General features: G+C 40.2%; 1 protein-coding gene across 2 annotated transcripts; it reads left to right on the forward strand.

The window, feature by feature from the left end:
* Positions 1–816: 816 nt before the first annotated feature.
* On the forward strand, positions 817–19647 carry LOC135450117 (protein mono-ADP-ribosyltransferase PARP14-like). 2 transcript variants are annotated; one of them, XM_064717925.1, is made up of 17 exons: positions 817–1063; positions 2491–2630; positions 2714–2747; positions 3768–4004; positions 4549–4785; positions 5885–8130; positions 8631–8861; positions 9093–9314; positions 9761–9824; positions 10779–10928; positions 11620–11682; positions 13324–13491; positions 13616–13828; positions 13910–14518; positions 15042–15187; positions 16509–16692; positions 18295–19647. In XM_064717925.1, the coding sequence occupies exons 1-17, from the start codon at positions 871–873 to the stop codon at positions 18579–18581; spliced, it is 5424 nt and encodes a 1807-aa protein (XP_064573995.1). In that variant the 5' UTR covers positions 817–870; the 3' UTR covers positions 18582–19647. The 2 variants fall into 2 exon arrangements, with proteins under 2 accessions (XP_064573995.1, XP_064573997.1); XM_064717927.1 differs by lacking the exon at positions 817–1063 and adding an exon at positions 2102–2144.
* The last annotated feature ends 467 nt before the right edge of the window (positions 19648–20114 follow it).

Genomic DNA, 20114 nt, shown 5'->3' on the forward strand with positions numbered 1-20114 from the left:
AGCAAGTAAGTTCTAACTGATGTCCTTGTGTTAGGAAAACAAATTGCTTGTTAGTAGAATTGCCTTGTTAAGGTTTAGGGCTCAACATGTTTCAGTGACTTGAGACTTAGGAGGAGGTTAACAAGGCTTGGGAAGAAGAATTTACTATTGCTAGTGGGCACAAAGAATGCAGAATTTACAGGCCACAAGGACATTTGGCAGAAGCCCCAAGATAAGGAAGAAACTAATAAAGGCAACTCAGCAAGCATGCTGATTCAGGTCTTACTGGTTTAAGGTAATTCCAGCAAGGGGAGATCATGACCACCAACTCATGGCCCGCTGACCCAATAAAAAGAGAAAGACTGAGCATGTGAACTAATTGGCATGAGAAGCAAGAGAATCATTAATCAACAGAAGATAGAATACTAATTAAAAAGAGAAGTATGTAACCTGTAGCCAATGAACATTAATGCGACTTTTCCCTAAAGTTTTGGTAGTCTCCATGATGGCTCTGTGTATTTGCCACCCAGCCCCCCACTCTGTGCAGAACTGTAGATGAATCAAATGCCTCGACTCTGTGTGAGGATCGTCCTCTTGCAGAGCAGGTGGAAGAACTCCAGGGACAGCAGCGAGAGCGGCTGTCAGCCCCCGGCAGAGGGGCAAGCAGGGCATTGATAAGGCGAGGGGGTGCTTTGGATGTTCCAGGGGGACAGGAGGGTTAAGGGCGTTGGTGCGAAGCTGTGTCTGGGGGGCCGAGGAGGCGGCCCGGGGCAGGGCTATCTCTAGAGGCGGCACAGGAGACACGAAAGGCTCGTGATTCCCGGAAAAGGCGCGCCCTGGTGCGCGGGGAATCGAAAGCGAAAGCGACGGTCGAGGAGCGGCCGGGCAGCCATGGAGGGGCAGCGGCCGTGCTCCTTCCCGCTGCTGGTGCGGGGGGACTGGGGCCCCGCCGAACCGCCGCCCTCGCTCAGGAAGAAGCTGCTCTGCTACTTCCAGAGCCAGAAGCGCTCGGGCGGCGGCGAGTGCGAGCTGCGGACCGGGAGCGACAGCGGGACCATCCTCGTCTGCTTCGCCCGGCCCGAGGGTGAGCGGCCGGGCCGGGCCGGGGCGGATCGGGGAGAGGGGACCCGGCGAGGGCAGGGGCCGGGATTAGCGTGTGGGCGCCCTGCGGGGATGCTGGGGTTGTAAATCGCAAGTCTAAACTTTCTGCAAGTTGAAAAAGATTGTTGCGTGTAATACCATATCCCGTCTGGTACGTGATGTGCAATATCTGTAGTATATAATATGTCGTATACACCCCCTCCTGTGCAATATAGAATAGACAGTATGTAAACTTGGTGTGATTCTTGCGGATGTGCTGTGCAGGTACAAAAGTTGGAGTCGATCTTTGTGGGTCCCTTCTAACTCAGAATGTGATATTTACTTATATATATGCCTAGATTTGGTGCTTAGCACTAGCCTCTGGTTTGTGTTTGGCATAAAGGCTGTAAGTGAATAAATATATCCTAGGAGGAATATATATATGCATACTCATCTTGATGTGCAGTAGTATTCTCCAAACTGCACTGGGAATAATCAATCTTATCATATTTTTATGAACTTGCAGGAAACCGGTAAAGGATTTAGCTGCAGTTGAGTTAAATGTATAGACATGCACAGATACCTATGTACAATGTTTCCTTTTCTTGCCTTAGCACGCTTTCCAGTTGCTGGCTCTCCCTGCTGGTAAGTTCAGGACATACAGCCCCAAGCCATTTCGGCACGGTCTGGAAGAGGATTTTCAAGGCCTGGGGGGGCCGGTACCGGGCCTCTCCGGGTACCACCATGAAACCCGTGACAGACCGAGTTTTGCATCTCTGGCAGTTTTTCTCGGGGAGTAATGTCCTCTGCTATTCTTCCTTCCTTTTTTTTTTTTTTTTTTTTTTTTTTTTTTTTTTTTTTTTCCCAAGGAAGAAAGCCCCGTGCATTCTGCATCAGCGTTATGAGTTTAAAGCTCTTTCATTTCGCGGGACTGTATATCCTTGTTCCGGCTGAGGTTAACTTTTCCAGGAGCCGGGAGGGCACAGCCAGCTGCCTTGAGAAATTCGATCACCCCCGAGCCGTGCGGTGGAGCGCGGAAAGGGAAGGGAGGGATGTTTTCCGGCTTTTGCCGAGTGCGTTGTCGGGTGAGCAGCAGCCCGTGAATCGTTCACCTGTCGTGTACACTCTGTTATCAGTACTGATGTCATTCCTGCTCATTTTTCTTACTTCGTTGCTGTTTGTTTGTAGTTTATTGTTTTCATCTCGTCCTGTAATGCTTAACGTTTTTGTGCCTTCAGTTCTCCTCTCCATCCTGCCACGGCGAGGGGAGCTCACTACCTAGCGGCGAGGTCTGGCTCCTTTCAGTGGAAACAGTAAATTGCAGAATACCATTCTTAAACTGCAACAGTGTCATAATGATGGGAAAGTGCCGTGCAATGTAAAGCTGTGTTTCCGTTCAGATTTTAACAGGGCTTTTTTGCTTTTATTTAGTCAAGGAACGAGTTCTTGGGAGACAGTCTCATCAGTTGCATTTGGAAGGAGAAGGAAAATTAAGGTTGTTTGTCACAGAGTCTGAAACAGCACGAGCTACTAAAGAGGAAACATTTGAAGAAAAATCAATTCCCACAAAGGTGAATAAAAATTAACCAGAGCTTTGAAATAGTGGTGAGAGTGTCTAATCTGTCACTGATATTTGGCTTTCATTTTATTTTAGGCTTTGGATGCCATGAACAGCCTTCAAACAAAAGGTAAAATGTTATCCATCACTCTATGTGTTGATTCTTCAGAAAACAAAAGTGTTGGTGCTTTTCTCCACACATGGCCTCCAGTTCTCTAAGTTGTCATCTATTTTGTAGTTACACTAGAGAGGAAATCTTCAGATCCTGCTCTCAGTTGCTTCCTTGAGTCAGCCTGGCTTTGGACAGAGTGGAGGAGGTGACTCCTTCAGCAGTCTAGAAATTAGTAGCTAGCATCTGAAGAACTGTTGCTTCTTATTTCTTTAGTTTTCTTCTTGGTGGTGGTGGTGGTATGCCTTGAAAGGCAGCTGTCTTTTGGAGATGTTATGGCTTTGGTATCAGTAGTTTTTGTACCTCAGTGAGCAGGCAGAGCCAGCCTGTTGGTCATTCACCTCTGGCCTCATCTGTCTGCAAAGCTGGTGACGTGCTTGCCCCTGGCAGACCCTGGACTTCTGGGATACTCAGTGGGCACCTCTGATATATTTTCTATTTGCAAGATGTTGTTGCATCCCTGTGAGCCCTTTGTGCACATGGGCCCTCCAGCTCTGTCATGCCGCGCTGATGGCAGGGCACAGCGGTGGTCAGGAGGCTTTACACCAAGTCACACAAAGCTACCTGTGGTGCCTGTGGATGTCCTGAGCTATGTTCAGGCTTGTTTGGCCTGCACAGGGCTGAGAAACAGCTGCAGAGGCTGCAAGGTCTCTGCCAACCCTTACTGACATCTGAGCAGCAGGTCTGTCATCTCAATGGATTTTAGTTTTATTTAGTCTCTGACCAGGTCAAAGTCATACCAGTGGCATTGGACATGTTTACTCAGATCTGGTTTTGTGCCACCAAAAAAGCTGCCTGCAGCCCTGCCGAATATTGCATCTGTGCTGTTTTGGATTTCAAAATGTTCAGTGGTACCCTGCAGTATTTGTTTGGTTAACAATCTCTTTTCTTGGGAAAGGAAAAGAGAGAAAGGGTAAGAAGAATCTGTTCATTCCAGGAAATGTGTACCAACATTTTATGTGCCTTATCTTTCTGCTGCAGAGGATACAAAAGCCTTGAAGAATGCAGAGAGTTTTGTTCCAAGCAGTGAACTCCAGGAGGAGGTTGACTCTGCAGAGGCCTCACCTTCGGTGGTATTTGAGAACATAGAGAGATGCAGTCCAAAGTGCTTAGAGATGCTGTTGGAGAACATCAGTGGCCTGACTGTGGATGCTGACTTTACTGTTGAACTGATACCTGAAATAAATGTTGCTGTAGCAACCTTTTTAAAAAATATTGGTAAGACAGGATGACACCATTAATAATTTCCATGTATAAGCATGAGTGATAGCTTTCAGAGCTCAATTCCTCTCCCATTAGAGATCCAGACTGTTTTAAAAAAGCACCTGGATTGCAGTCTCTCAAGAAAAATGTCTTATATGCAGCCCCACAAAAGTGCCTGTGATCCAAATGTTACACTTAGAAAATGGTGGTATCTTTATTATTGAAATTGGATTAGAATGTTTTGTTGTTTTTATCTTATTTTGGACTAGATGAAGAAGAATTGAAAGTGCACTGAGTGTGGGGATTATATAAAGTCTCCTTTAGAGAAGACAGTAAACTTATGAGATGGGAACAAAGACATAGTGGTAGTGAATAGCAGAGAGTAACATGCTCGTGTGCTTTTCCTGTTTCTTTACAACACAGAGTTATTTGGCACCAGAGACAATTTTGTTCCAGATATGGGGAAGAGACTCTGCTCATTTCTCTGCCTGAAGTGATAGCCAGGGCTGATAATGACACAGGAAAACACAGTCAGTCCTTACTGCTCTTCTGTTTACAGATACTAAGGAACTCGTCGAAAAATGTTCACAGCACAAGAGAGTCAGAGAATTCAACATGACTGCCTGGCTTCTAGAATCAACACAGAGCATCAAGGCTGAAAACCTACCAGAGAGCATTTCCTCAGACTACCTCACAGTGTACTTTGAGAGCGCACGGAACGGAGGGGGGCCCGTGGCAGATGTCCAGCTCTGCCCTGAGGAGAACTCAGCCATCATTACATTCTGTGACCACAAAGGTAATTCTGTCCTTTGCCTGACCAAGGTACTCACAGGCAGATAACCTGCCAGGAAGTTACTGAAAATATGGGCATTGGGAAAAGCCTGGCTTTCTGTTACTGAAGTCAGTGTACACTGTCCTGTTCCTAGGAAGTGCTCTGGATGTAGAAATACTGCTGCATGTCTAGGGATGCAGTATCTGTTGGGGGGGGTTGTTTGTTTTGGTTTTTGTTACCAGAAATTTATTTCAATATATGCCTTGTCCATGGGGTTTTCTCACTGGTGTTCTTTCCCCATTTGCAGAGGTTTGAATATGCAATGTAAAATTAATGGTACTTACAGGTAAAGGGACAGAGCAGAATCAATGTCACTAGGTCAATGACTTAGTGTCAGTAACACAGTTAACTTTCAGAAACTAAATAAGGTCCAATATCCTCATTTCAAACTAATTAAGTCAAATATCTTCATTATCAGGGAAGAACAGAGCTAAAGAAAAATCTTGTTACTATTTCTTATGTTCCTCGAATCACTATCCAGTTTTTGTGCCAGTGCAACTTCTGGTAAATATCTTTGAGGAGACTCCTGGCCTTCTAAATTTACTTTGACAAAAAGCTTTATCTGCCAGGTGATTTTCTTCTGATTCTCAGGATTTTCTGAAGAATATTTTGTATATGAAGGTAAAACATAATTTGGATCATTGTCATGGAGTTTTAAGCTCCTGCCGACATTATAATTTCTTTGCTTTGTCCATTCCAAGAAAAATGGCAAAAAAAAGGTAAAAATGTGCTGGGACTAGGAGATTTATTTTCAGTTGAGGGTAAGGAGTATTTCATAGTAGTATGTTGATAAGGCCTTGCTCTGTGGTGGAGTTTCCTTGGGAAATGAGCAGGGTGTAGCTCTGCATGGGAATGCAGGCATGAGCATATTTACCAAACAAGCTGGAGCCAAGGCTTCTATCTTGTCCCCTGCAGAGTTGTTTGGAAATCAGAAAGACATAAAAATAGTTCTTTAAAATGAAAGAAAAGGAAAATCAATGTAATAATTCTAAGAACAGAGACATTTGCCTGATTTAAAGTTAATGATACATGTTTGTTTGTACATTTGTGCACTGACTTTCAGATGTAATCACGGTCTTGAAAAAGAAACATTTACTGGACCAGACATTGATTTCTGTACATCCATTTTACCAGTCCCTGGGAACAGCTCTCTATGGAGAAGAAAGACCAGCTTTCAAGATGCCAGACCCCATTGGGGTGCCACTTGACCCATATGTATGGCAGTTTTTACAAAGGCATGCCAATCTGACCCAGGACATAAACCAGGAAATGGCAGTTTGCCATTCTGAGCTCAAATGGCCCCAAGCAGACTGTGCAAACCCAGAAGTTATGCTGTGCCCATCACCATCTCTCTGCAAGCAGAAAAAGCCAATGACTAAGTTGCTCAAGACATGGCAGCAAGATGCTTCCACTGAGTTCTCGCGTATCATGGCACGTTACATAGCTATAAAATGTAAAGTCAATTCATCAGGTTGGGAAGATGTGAAGGAAAGGTTGTCAAAAGATGTTGCTCTGATCATAACCGATATTTCTGAGGAGATGGTGGTGATTGCAGGCAACAGAGCAGCAGTGGACAGTGCAGAGAAAGAAGTGAGGGAATGCATGAAGCAAAGTGAAAGGGAAAAACAGAGCATAGAAATTTCTGTGTCAGTGATCCCAGGGAAGTATGCTGTGCTGCACAATGCTGGGTTAGAAGAGAATATTCAGAAGGAATATCCATGCCTAAAGCTCTCTTATGATGACAAAAAAAGGACTGTTCAATTGTGTGGATTACCTGCAGAAGTATATAAAGTGAAAGCTGAGTTACTGGAAAAGATATTGAGTATGCCATGTACATCAGTTACCATTGACCCCCATGTTTTCCACTATCTACAGTGTGTAGATAATAAAAAAACATCAGATATATTATTCATTAGGGAAAAAATTATTGCTTTTTATGAACTTCAGGATGATACTGTGTTGCTATATGGAGGTGCTCACAAAGATCTTCTAGAAGCAGAAAAGCAAATAAAAACAGGTTTAGAATGCAAGTGCATCAATGTGGGGGATGGTGAAGTTACTAAAAAGGATCAGTGGAGCAATCTTCTTCTCTCCTTGCTCAACACATATAATTCTTCCCAGGAAATTGTCGTCACTTGGGAGTATGTTGGAAAAGAAAATAAGATGATCATTGCTGGCTTTTCTAAGGCTGTAACAGAGGTTTATCAGAGACTTGATGCTTTTGTAGATAGAAACAAAATCATTGAAAAAGTAATCCCAGCTAAATCAGCGGTAATAGTGCAGTTTGTAGAGAATGAGAAGTCTGGCGTTTGTAAAGAATTGAAGAAGAAAGGTGTGACAGTACGTTTTGACACCAAGACACCGTGTATTTCTCTGAAGGGACCAAAAGCAGAAGTGCTAGAAGCATTCACCATGTTTGAAAAAACTGTCTCATCCCTTTACTCAAAAAATGTGCCAATTGATAAACCAGGGGCAAAGGAGTTCTTCACCGACAGGAAAGATTTATGTATTTTAGAAGCAAAGCAGAAATATAGCTGTTTCATTAGGATTAAGGAAGAAGAAGAAGAAGAGCAGAAGGGTGGAAAAGCTGGTAATAAAGTGGAAAGAAAAGCCTACTATGAAAAAAACCTGCCAGGTGGAATTATGGTAGGAGTGTATAGTGGTGACTTGTGTGACTACCCGGTTGATGTTGTGGTGAATGCATCCAATGAAAAACTAAAACACATTGGTGGCCTGGCTGAGGCGCTGTCAAGAGCAGCTGGGCCAGCACTGCAGGAAGAGTGTGATGAGCTGGTGAGGAGGCTGGGGGATTTGCAGCCTGGAGGCGCCGTGATGACGCGCGCCGGGAAACTGCCCTGCAAGAACGTCATCCACGCCGTCGGGCCCAGGTGGAGCGAGAGGGAATCACAAAAGTGCATGTGGTTGTTGAAGAAGACAGTGAAAAAATGTCTACAACTAGCTGATATATACAATCATCGTTCCATAGCTCTGCCTCCTATAAGTGGAGGGATTTATGGCTTTCCACCACAGATCTGCGCGGATTCAATTGTGTCCTCCATCAGGGAGACCTTGGAAGAACTCATGGAGGACAGAAACTTGAAGGAGATCCATCTTGTGAGTAATTCAGAAGAAATTGTTCAGGTTCTGAGTGAGACAGTAAAAAAAGTATTTTCAGCTAAATCATTCTCCCCAAAATGGCCGACGCTGAACAAAAGCCAGAAGGAGAATAGAAAAGGGGATCTGAAGATGATTACAACAAATGAAGGACTTTGCATCCGAGTGGAGAAGAAGAATATTCAGGAAGCTGTGGTAAGTCTTTACTTTTCTGACTGCTTTCTAACTTAATGGTAAGATCTTTCGGTTTAAATGAAAAAGGACAGACAGTAGGTTTTACAAGTACTTGCAACATAAGGAAAAACAGCTGTGTGCTAGCTAAACAAGGATGCAAGCTCGCAAAACTTGAGTGTAGGTTGAGATCTGTTACTGCAGCCATTTCTAGAGGGCGGCTGTGAATTTCAGAATGTTTCAATTTCCAGCTAAATCTTGTTTGTTTCCTAGATCTAAGGCCAACAAGTAAAAGAGTTGGGTTTTTTTTTTTTTTCTTAAAGGGGAAATACTAAAGTACTTTGTAAAAGTAACTGTCTTGGGTGGGTATTAGGGGAAATAGGTACCGGTCTGGGCTGCTGTTTTGGGTATCCACTGGCATCTTGTTTCTTTTGCTGTGTGTTGCATTGGTAGGGCTTCTAATCTTGGTGCATTTTTTTGTTGGAATTCTAGCTGTAGCTGTTTTCATTGTAATCTTGTTGCAGACGGATATTGTTGTCAACAGCGTTGGCACAGATCTGCTCTTTGGCGAGGGGCCTCTTTGCAAAGCCGTGCTGGAAAGAGCTGGGCCAGCTCTCAAAGTTGAGTTTGACACCAAGAAACAAAGTCAGAACTCAGGTCCTGGGAGTGTGATCTGCACCAGTGGCCATGCTATGGCCTGCAAGTCTATCTTTCATGCCATAATACCCAAGTGGGGTGGAGGACAGACAGAGAAGGTATATTTTAATTATTAACCCCAAATCCACCCCAGCTATATATTTGTTTGGGATATGGCCTGAAATTTCAGGTTTAAATATAGTTAATTTAGATGGCTTGACTCCATTCTCTTCCGTTGGAGTGACCTTAAAGATGTCTTGATGCACTCAGAGCTGCTTGTCATACTGGTTTCTTTGGAACTAATAATAAATTATGCCTTTAGAAAAAAGTACCTTTGCTGTGTTTTACAGGAACTAGAAGATGCAATCAATTTCTGCTTGAAGAAAACTGAAGAACTTGGACTGAAAACAATCACTTTCCCAACTATTGGGGCTGGAGGATTTGGATTTCCTAAAATCCTTGTTTCTAAATTAATGTTTGATGTGGTATTCAAGTTCAGTAGTAGTCACACTCTGAAGAATCTCCAGGAAGTTCATTTTCTCGTGCTACCACAAGATCTTGATAGCGTTCAGGTAGTTCTTCTGAGGACAAATCTGTTTTCGTAACATACTGCTCTAGTTACACTTTAATAATCTGTTTTACTTATACTGCTTTCTAAGGGAATAATTTGGCACTTTCTTACTGCTATAGGCCAGCAACAGTGGGATGTCCTTCCAGTGTCTGAAATATAAACTCTGAGCAAGCAGAAGCTGCAGACAAAACTGGCCTTGCTGTTGGCACTGTAAGGGCTTTTAGATGCTTCCTTATCTTTTGCCAGAGGAGTTCTAGCAATGCAGAGTTATCTCTTATCACACTGTCCACACTGGGCCTTCTGCTGTTATTAACAATTAAATATGACTATAAAATGTGTGAGGTGTCTCAGCAAGAGGCTACTGTTAAGACTGTTAATGTTAATTACAGTAACATTCAGTGTACATACTGTGAAATACTATCTTGAATACTTTTTTTCTCTTCTTAGGCTTTTACCACTGAACTAGCACGTAGGGCAGGTGAAAGTGGCACTGCTGCAGCAGCACAGCCAAGTAAGTTGTGTAGAGGTGGGACAGAATGTAAATGCTGTTATGTGGTTTTATGTGTATCAGGAAACAAAAGAAATGTCATCAGGGCACAGGGCATTTTTTGTCCTCTTAATGGACTTGCATTCTTAAATGTCATTTGTAAAATTCTTAGGGAGGAATTTCTTTTGTTGAGGGCATGCTGAACTCTTAGTGAGGCCGATCTTATCAAAACAAAAAGGGTGTTCTGATAGGAGACACAGTAGTTTGTCCTGCTTAAAGGATATAAGAATTTGCAATCACTTGGCCAAACAAGCCATAAATAACATGTATTTCTGTAGCTTTAGTCTCCTACAAATATATATTTATATATACAGAGTGGAAAATTTCCTTTCCATTTATTAATTGACAATAGTGGGACACAATAGCCAAAACATGAGTGTACTTCAACAAGGACAGAGGCTTATTTGTAAGGACATAAAGCCCTTCCTCCTCAGTTGCTGAGTATCAAAGGATGAAGTTAAGAGTGGGCAGATAAAATACAAGTTAGGTTAGATAAATTTAGACTACAAGAAAGGAATAGTTTTGTGAAGGTAAGTATGAAATAACTTACAAAAGGGATGTGATCTGATCTCCGTTACTGGCAACACTTAAGCTGGATGCTCCATTTCTTGTAAGAATTAATTCAGGAAACTCTGTTACAGAGCTGGTCAGATCAGATAAACCAGAAGCCATTTTCTGAATTCATATTGCATAAATTTACAGGAATAGAAATGGTTTCACTTCCATAGCACAAACAGGAAGAATACTGTACCTCTCAGCTTTCAGAAATGGAATAAAGAAAAAAACAGAGACACTCTACATCCATCAAACTGATCTAGAGCATATTCCTTAAAAGGATAAGGAGTTTCAATCAGTGGAAGAGAATAACACTCCAAACTGAAGGAGAAGTGATTTAATGTATTTTTCTTTCCCATGCAGGTTTCATCAGCCCTGTTTCTACTAACCTGTTGGGAGCTCATGAAATGAAGATTGGTTCCATCACACTGCATGTAATTAGTGGAGATATTACCAAGGAAGATACAGAGATTATTGTCAACATAACAAAGTCAACCTTTGATGGCAAAGCAGGTAATATATTGAATATGTAGTTCTTTAGCAATAAATCTGGGCTAGTTTTTAGAAGGGGGTACAGAAAAGAATTGTCCACAAGGGAAACTTTTATGAAGCATTTTTCAGATGAGTTATTTTTGTGAAGAGTTATGATTAGTCAGGAAATAGATCTTAAACAGGTTTTTACATGTCCTGAATATTTGCTTTCATTTTCAAACAGAAGGCATCTGACCATATTTTTCTTGCTTAAAACCACAAATGTTAAAATGGAATTTTTAGATTAAGTGTAATTCTAAAAAAATGCTCTTATCCTAACATGTTTCACTGGAAGACAAAACTCTGGTTAAGTAAATTGCCCTATAAGAAGCAGAGGGTTTTCACATAGTGAATTATAAGCATGCAAGATACCAAATGAAACCAGTTCAAAGCCATTGGAGAGTTTGGTGAGAAACATATGGGTTTGGTGAGTGAAACAATGAAAACGGAGTTTTTAATGACTTCTAACCAGCAGTGAAGGAAACGTTCTCTCTGCAGCCAAAGCTGTGTGTCATGGACAGTACTTAGGGAAACTGTCACAGTTTTGAACTTTGTGGTATCTTGCCATCCAGCAATTTAGGGTATTTGTAGGGTACAGAAGTTGGGTAGAGTTTTGAGTAAAGATAATTGTGGAGACTTAATGAATGTGTGTGCTTTTCTTATGTGATTTAAGGGGTCTTCAAAGCAATTATGGATGCTGCTGGTCCCCAGGTAGCAAATGAATGTGCTCAATATGGTATGTTAAAGTCTATTTTTTTTTTTGATAATTTTTTTCTTGTCGTGTTCATTCTCACTGAAAACTTAAAGTTGCTTTATAATTCTCTACTCTGACATAATTGTTTTATCTGAATAATACAGCTTTCACTTTTAGGAGCTTTGAAAAGTCCCCTTCTTGTTTTGACATATTACCTTGAGAATTTTTCTTTTCATAGTTTTTATCAATAACTAAAACATCTGTGTGTTACACACTTTATTCTCATACTGGATCCAAAACACAGCCCTGAAGTGGCTAAGAGGAAAACTAGCTCTATTCCAGCTGAAATCAGGACAACCCTAATCATAAGTTCTTCCATAGTCTGCATTCTGCCAGACCAGCAGAGCAGTAAAATTCCAGCTCATGGTGGTTGGTCTCTGCAAGCACAGAAAGGGATATTTTAGATGCATAACCTAAATGTGCCTGCTCTGAGTCTGGAAACTGATTTTCAAGATGGAGTTTCCTGGATTTTTTTCCCAGCCTTTGGCTCTGTAGGGAACATTTGTACAAACATATTTATCATTAACTTCAAATCAGGTAAATGTCTCTGTTCTTAGAACTATTACACTGATTCTTATTTTCTTGTTCTTTCATTTTAAAGAGCTGCTTTTATGTCTTTCTGATTTCCAAACTACTCTGTAGGGGACAAGATAAAAGCTTTAGCACCAACTTGTTTGGTAAATATGCTCATGCCTGCATTCCCATGCAGTGCTACACCCTGCTCATTTCCCAAGGAAACTCCACCACAGAGCAAGACCTTATCAACATACTACTATGAAATACTCCTTACCCTCAACTTGAAATAAATCTCCTAGTGCCAGTGTAGTTTTTACTTTTTTGTTGGAATGGACAAAACATAGAAATTATAATGTTGGCAGGAACCTAAAACCCCATTACAGTGTTCCAAATTACATTTTACCTTCATGTACAAAATATCCTTCAGAAAATCCTGAGAGTCAGAAGAAAAATCACCAGGCAGATAAAGCTTTTTGTCAAAGTAAATTTATCAGTCTGATTTCAGTGCTTGCAGAGCATCTTACAGTCATTACCTTTGTGATCTGTGGGGTGGTCTGGAACTCTGTGCTCTTCAGTCCATTCATCCTCACAATATGACTCCATTTTGTAAGCAAACATGAGTGTTCTGAGAAATCACAAACATATTTTTAAAAATTCCATATTGTTCTTAAATCAATTGGTCATAATCTAAATGATATTATTTTAGCCACTCAGCTCTGCTGCAGTGTAAGAATTCAGGCTTTTAAGGAAGAAGTTGCATAAGAAAAGTTTTCACATATAAATTAATTTAGCATGCTTTTAAGTAGAAGTGAGATGTATTCAAAGTCATCATAAATTCTTATATTGTCCTCAATAGGAAAATACTTTGTAGCAGGGGTCTTAGGAAATTAGAAAACACACATTTACTTGAATTAATTTCTCAAAGAAACTCTGCAGATTATTTAAAAAGAGAACCAGAATCAAGTAAACTCACAATAAAATAGCTCACAGTGGATTTCTTTCCACTTTTTCCACTTCTCTTGTGCTACCAGTATAACAGAAAATACTACCAAAAGAGATTGCCACTTTGTAAATATGATGTCTCCTCCTTTATCTTCTCTCTTCCAGCTGGGAAGCATCAAAGTGGCTTTATTACAACACAGGGTGGGAACCTGTTGTGCAGTAAAATCATCCATTTGATTACTGATAACCAGGTGAAGAGTCAGGTCTCCAAAGTGCTTCATGAGTGTGAACAAAGGATGTACAAATCTGTTGCCTTCCCAGCTATTGGAACAGGTTTGTGTTTTCTTGGGAAAGCAATGTGTGATGGGGGCAGTTCAGAAACAGACAAACTTACTATGGGTAACAGTAGACTTGCACAAAAACTGTTCACTGATAGGTGCCTTTTGTTTTTGTTTAGGTCAAGCAGGACTGAGTTCAGCCAAGGTAGCTGATGAAATGTTGGATGCTATTGTGGAATTTGCAAGACAAAAATCAGTACAGCATTTACAGACAATTAAGATCGTGATCTTCCAGACAAATATGCTCAGGGACTTTTATGAAAGCATGAAGAAAAGAGAAAATTCAGATTCATCCACAACAGAATCAGAATCATGGATATCTATGTTTAAGTGTAAGTTATCTTCTGTGTGCATGGGCAAATAAAACTGAAGTTCTTTTATTTACAACTAATAATTGATGTATTTGTCCACAGCATTTTTTTGGGGCAGAAAACAATCTTCTGAGAAGAAAAAGTCCATGATTTTGGAGAAGAAAGTTAATTTAGTCACATTTCAAATTTGTGGAGAAAGCCAAGAAAAGGTGGACGCAACTGAGTCCTGGATAAAGGATTTAATTTTAAAGGAACAGTTTGAAAACACTATTTCAGATGAGGCAATTGAAAATTTTGATGAGACGCAATTTGCTATTTTGGATGATCTCCAGAGAAGAAATCAAGTCACCATTGAGGTTTTCAATAAGCTTTCTCCCCCTCAAATTACAATTTCTGGTATTAGCAGGGATGTCTGTTCTGTTTCTCGAAAAGTTCAAGAAATGATCCAAAAAATTAAGTCTACTGAAGAAGAGCAATCCAAGGCAGAACTGCTTTATAACCTGGTAGAATGGAGGTATCTAGGAAGCAATGATAGCTTTGTTGCTTTTGATAAACTGACAAATATGCAGCTGGAGTCTGCCAGAATGGATAAAAAGTCAAATCTGAATGTCAGAATTAAAAATAAGAACTACAAGGTGAATCTGAAGACTCTAAGGGCTACTGATGACCAAGGAAAAATTAGAATCCTTCAACGTGTGACAAAGGGTGAAGGTAAATAACACTTTTGTTAAATTAAAAAAACTTGAATAATTATTATTGAATGACGATTTGGATAAATGCAAGTTCAGGTATCCCAAAGAAGTAAGGTATTCCTTAGCTTTTTTCCTTTTTTCTTTTTTTTTTCCTCAGCCAGGAGTTTTGAGTTTCATAATCAGTGGGAAGTATGAGTGAAATCAGAACATTAGTTTTAAGTGCAAATATTGTCTGCATATATGTGCCTGGTGAGCATAGATTTCATGCTTAAATCTGACAAAGGAAGTGGTGTATGAAGAATACATAAAAATCTTACGGAGTTTTGAAGCTTGTTTTAGTTAGATATTGATATGGGGATAATTAGACAAAATTTAAAGCCTTTACAGTGCATTACAGAACCAGTGATGTTTGGAAGAGCAAGAGCACTTGTTGAATGAGGTATTGCAGAAGGTGTTGTCCTCTTTGTCCTCTCTGTGGTTTGTAAGATGTGCCTATGGAGCTGAGCTAGTTGTCTGTCAATAATGGAAGCTCTGTTTTGCAGATGTGCAGTCAATAGAGCTGCCTAAGGAGTGGACAGACATGCAGAATGAACAGGTCAAAGTGGTGGAGCTCAAGCCATCACATCGTGAATACACAACAGTGGAGAAGGTGTTCAAGACAACATGTGCTAATTTTAACATAGAGAAGGTGATACCATATGGGGTGGGGAGAAAATGTCAATGCTTGGGCAAGAAACAATATACTTCCTAAATATGTGCTTATAAGGTGTCTGCAACCCAATACACCCTTTGTTTGTCAGTCTCCCCAGTACTGCACAGGGTGAATAGAAATCCCAGCAAGTTTCCTAAGAGCTATTCTGCCATTTCTGACATGTAATGGTGCAAAACCAGTGACCATCAGTCTTCAGGCTGACTCTTTGTTCAATTAATGTGGTACTCTCTAGCTAATATGGTATTTCCAATTAGGAAATTCTATATTGAAATGGAGGCATGAGCAAATGCATTCAGAATACAAAGAAAAATACAAAGTCCTTGCAGACTGATATAAAGTTTTGGACTAAATTACAACTTCTCCCCTGTCATCCCAGAGCCTTTCAGACTTGCCTGTCAGTTTTAACCAGTGTCAGTATTTGATCCTGCTTATTTAGAAGTCTGCAACACAATGCACAGAGATTTAATTGCCAGGGAGAAGATGGAATTGTTCTGAATCAAGAGAAGATATAAACAGTAGAAAATACAATCAAATTAGGAGTGAGGATAATGTGCTTAAAAAATTTTCTTCCATCACGAGCTTCAATGAGCATGGTCACGAAAACACACAAAGAGAACAAAATATTAATGTATTACAGAAAAAAAAAAATCAAGTTAATGACATTATGTCTTTTTCTGTTAAAAATGCAAAGCTGTTACAGAAGTGTCTTTAGGATTATACTTTGTTGGAGACACTGCTTTCCCTTAAGCTATATTCACATTGTTGGCATAGGGAGCCAGCAACATCCATCCTCCCACCAAGGGATTTTTATAGAGTCATTTCTTATGGGTTGCTAAGCTACACATTACAGGAAGCAATTTTGACTTGCAAGCTTAGATCTAGAAGAGAAACTTAAACTTAACCTAATGCTATTGCTACACTCTGTCCTTTAGTGAGAAAATCATCATAAAGATGATGAGGATGTATAGAAGGCATCTTCATCATTGCCTCTAGCAGTGGTGCAGCAGCCTGTTTCTAGAAATGACTGTGCACAGCTACCATGACTGCTGGGTACCTAGGCAAGACAAATGGACACCCAAAATTACTGAGCTTGAAACTCTCTTATGAGCTGCTTTGGTTTGTGATTTTTCAGGATGCCTACATACTCAGTTCCTCTACCCAAACCTCAAGCTACCAGGACACAGTGGAAATTGCTCTTTCAGTTTGATTTCATTTTAATGCTTTTCTGCCATGATAAATATTCATCCCTACCCCATTTTTCCCTCATATAAATATAGTTAATTTTGTAATTTTGCAGATTGAAAGGATACAAAATCGCATCCTCTGGCAGACATACCAATTAAAAAAAAAATCTATCTGTGAAAAGAACAAAAATCAAAATAATCAAAATAATGAGAGGTTGCTATTTCATGGGACAGCTGCATCCTCACTGAGTTTGATTAACTCCTATGGATTTAATCGTGGATATGCTGGAAAGAATGGTGAGTCATTATCCAAATCAGTTAATTTCCAAGGCATGTATGAGTGCTGCAGGGTGTCAGTGTTATAGTGCTGTCAGCACAACATGAAAACTGAATGAAATTACAGAATACAATAATAAACAACTCCTGAGATTAATCTATATGGACAGAGGAATTATTCTGTTCAGTTAAGCACTTGTTGCTGGATGCCATCAGGTAAAGGATATCAAAAAGAGTTCCTCTGCTCTGAAATGAAGTCTGGGAAGCTTCTGGGAATTGTTTTGTGTCATTTACCTAGAGAAAGGAACAAGAAACACTATTCAACATCCTTAGCTGATGTAACAGCCACTAGCTGATGCTGTCTCCTCTCCTCTTAGACAAAGACAGGTAGCAAAGTAGAAGTGCAAATCCTTCTCCTGTTGCCTCCAAAGATTAGGACAGTTTAAGATCCCACATCTGTACCAATTTTATGCTTACAAAATCTGTGAGATCCATTAGTTAATTCTTAGCCTTTAATAGTTGTTAGAGACAATTTAAATATTTAACATAAAGATATTATGTAGTAGCTCAAAGCTTGTTCTGTCCACTTCTAGTACAGTCTTGTTATGTGTATTATTTGGCAGCACTCAGAGATGAAGGACAGGATCCAAAGAAGTGGAACGTGGACTGAATTGAGCTGCTAGTTGATTTTAGTGGCCATGAAACCTCACTTCAGAAATCCTTAATTTTTGTTCTTAATGTTTTCTTCCTTAAGACAGAGTTGTACATGCCCAGGGCTGATTTGATCTTGACAGAACTGGGCAGCTTAACTCAGATCTAGCTGATACTTCAGTGTGGTCTGGATCCAAAGACCTTTCTCTGTCTGGATCCTCTGGAGGAACTAACTCTGAGATTTTCTTTAATAAATGAAGCCCAGCATATACAAAATATATCAGGTTGTGCACAGGTAGGAATGGCAGCCACCACTTCTTTTTAAAACATGGTCAGAGGAGATGTAGTTTTGCTTTCCTGCTCTTTGGTAGTGTCAGGAGGTTGGATTTACTCAGGAAGCAAGAGCCCTAGATCCCCATGTCCTCTCTCTGTTTTTCATCCACCTTTTCATCCCAGCTGTGATTAATGATTGGGAAGGCACTCTTGCCTTCTGTCAGGCTGAGTAGCCAAGCAAAAGTATCCAAAGATCAGGGCAGCCAGATAGGAAGGACCTGTTTGGTCTGAACAGCTTTTTACCAATGTCAGAAAAAAGAAATCTATCTTGAACAAAGACATGTGATTTCTCTGACTTGCTGAGAAGTGTGACTAGAAAACTATAATTACACTTTTATAGTCATAAGTCCAAAAGTCTCTGAAGAATGGCAATTTGATGGATTGCAGGCTAAACTATGTTAAACAGAGGAGCCCTTTTCTCCATGGGAAAGAGAAGTCAAAACCTGGATGTTGATACTTATCTGCTATCTATGTGGGTTCATATTTGATTCTGATACAAAGGATTAGTACTAGAATTTTGTGTTTGAAACTCTAACCACATTTATAGATCCTGCAGAGTTTAAAAAAAAACGAGTTTTAGAGATTCTGAAGAGAATAAGAACACTTAACTGTATTTGAAAATGTTGTTTTTCCTACCAGCTGCAGCCATTGGAGATGGAACCTACTTTGCTGTCCATGCAAGTTACTCTGCCCAGGATATTTATTCTGTTCCAGATGTGAATGGCAGAAAGCACATGTACTTGGCTCGGGTCCTGACTGGGCAGTTCTGTGCTGGGAGAGCAGGACTGAAGGCTCCACCAGCAAGGAGCCAAGCAGATCCTACTGACCTGTTTGACAGTGTGGTTAATAATGAGTTTAGTCCCACAATGTTTGTCATATTTAATGACATTCAGGCATATCCACAATACTGTATTACTTTCAAATAGTAGAATGATCTTAATAGCCTAGAAAATTTTAGTGCCTTTTACATTTAAGAATTTACAGAGCAATTTTAAATTCTTTTTACATCTAGGTTTCTTCTTTATTGATCTATCCATGTGTTGAAATATGTCTTCAAATTATCAACAGGACAAACATAAGCAAATATTTTAGAGCATGCTATTTCAGTACTCACATCTCAAGTTCAGTTATGCAGAGATGTAGGCAAGAGCTGTGAGAACAACTTTAACTTCTTCCTGCACAAGGCACAGGGGAGTGGTAGAGGAGGAAGCTGCTCTGCCTTACCTGTGGCCAGCAGTAAGAGGTATGGGGTAGGTCAGAGAACCCTGCATGTTCCTGTTTCCAGTAGTCACCATAAAGCACTTTCTTGTGAGAATTTATTTAAAATGCTCTGTGCTGAGGGAATCTGAAAGGTCTTTTGCAATCAAAGCAGTGCTGTGATTTTAATTACCTCACCCACCAGCAGAGTTTTCAGTCATCCTTAGGTATCCACTCAGCCTTGTTGGTGCTAAAAGTCTAGAAGAAAAAGAATGCCAATATGAACATGCACTTTGCATTTATTATTTCAGACCCCTTACCTACCTGTCTGTTCCCCTAGCATACTTTGGTATAAATCACTGTATTCATACCCAATTATTAGGGCAATTCTCTGTAGTCTCCTCCTGTTACTTCCAGCTTCCACAAAGTAATTGCTTTTGCAATTTTCAAGACTGGAAAGAGAGACTTTAATTTTTTTCTTTTTGATACTGAATCATTAACCCTTCTGTAGAATCACCAATTTGCAGAGTCAACTACAGAGGCATAACTCATTTTACATGCTTAAACAACTTGAAAACTTTTAAAGTTCTCTAAAAACTGTAAATAATAGAATCTTTTCAAGTAGTGCTTTTAAATCACATCCTAACCTTAAAACTGCCAATCAAAAGCCATATATGCAGTTTAAAAAAAGCAGTTTCAAAAAGCTGCATTGTATTGCTGAGCTGCTAGAGGTACACACTTCACTTAAAAGTGTTGCTTCATATTTGAATTTGTTACAGTGATGCAATAAAGATTTCCAAGACAAAATGGTTTTCTTGTGTTGTCTGAGTGACTTGTGTGTACAACTTCCAGATGAAATTATTCTGCCTTAGTCAAAAAAAGACCTGTGCTGCAAATAGCTGCCATGATGTCTTAAAACTTTGTCATGATGTTCTCATTGTCTGCAAAGAGGAAAAGGGTTTACAGTATTTGCAATATAAACAATTTCTGCTTTTCACAGCATACTGCCCATGCAGCACTTCAGATGAATAAATGTCCTGCATAAATTCCCATTTAAAGCAAAGCAGTGTTACACCCACTTTAATAGATTTTGTTCCCTGTGAAAAGGGAACAAAATCTATTTTGTTCCCTTTTCTATTTCTATCTGACTCCTTTAATATTTTTCTGCTTTTGGGGGTATTTTTCTGTGTCATGGAAACACTGCAGCAGCCACAGCAACTCGGTTTAGCTGAAAGCACCAGGCATCCACTGGCTTCTCCCAT

This window comes from Zonotrichia leucophrys, chromosome 7 (genome assembly GCF_028769735.1).
Source record: "Zonotrichia leucophrys gambelii isolate GWCS_2022_RI chromosome 7, RI_Zleu_2.0, whole genome shotgun sequence".
In the NCBI taxonomy this organism is placed as follows: Eukaryota; Metazoa; Chordata; class Aves; order Passeriformes; family Passerellidae; genus Zonotrichia; species Zonotrichia leucophrys.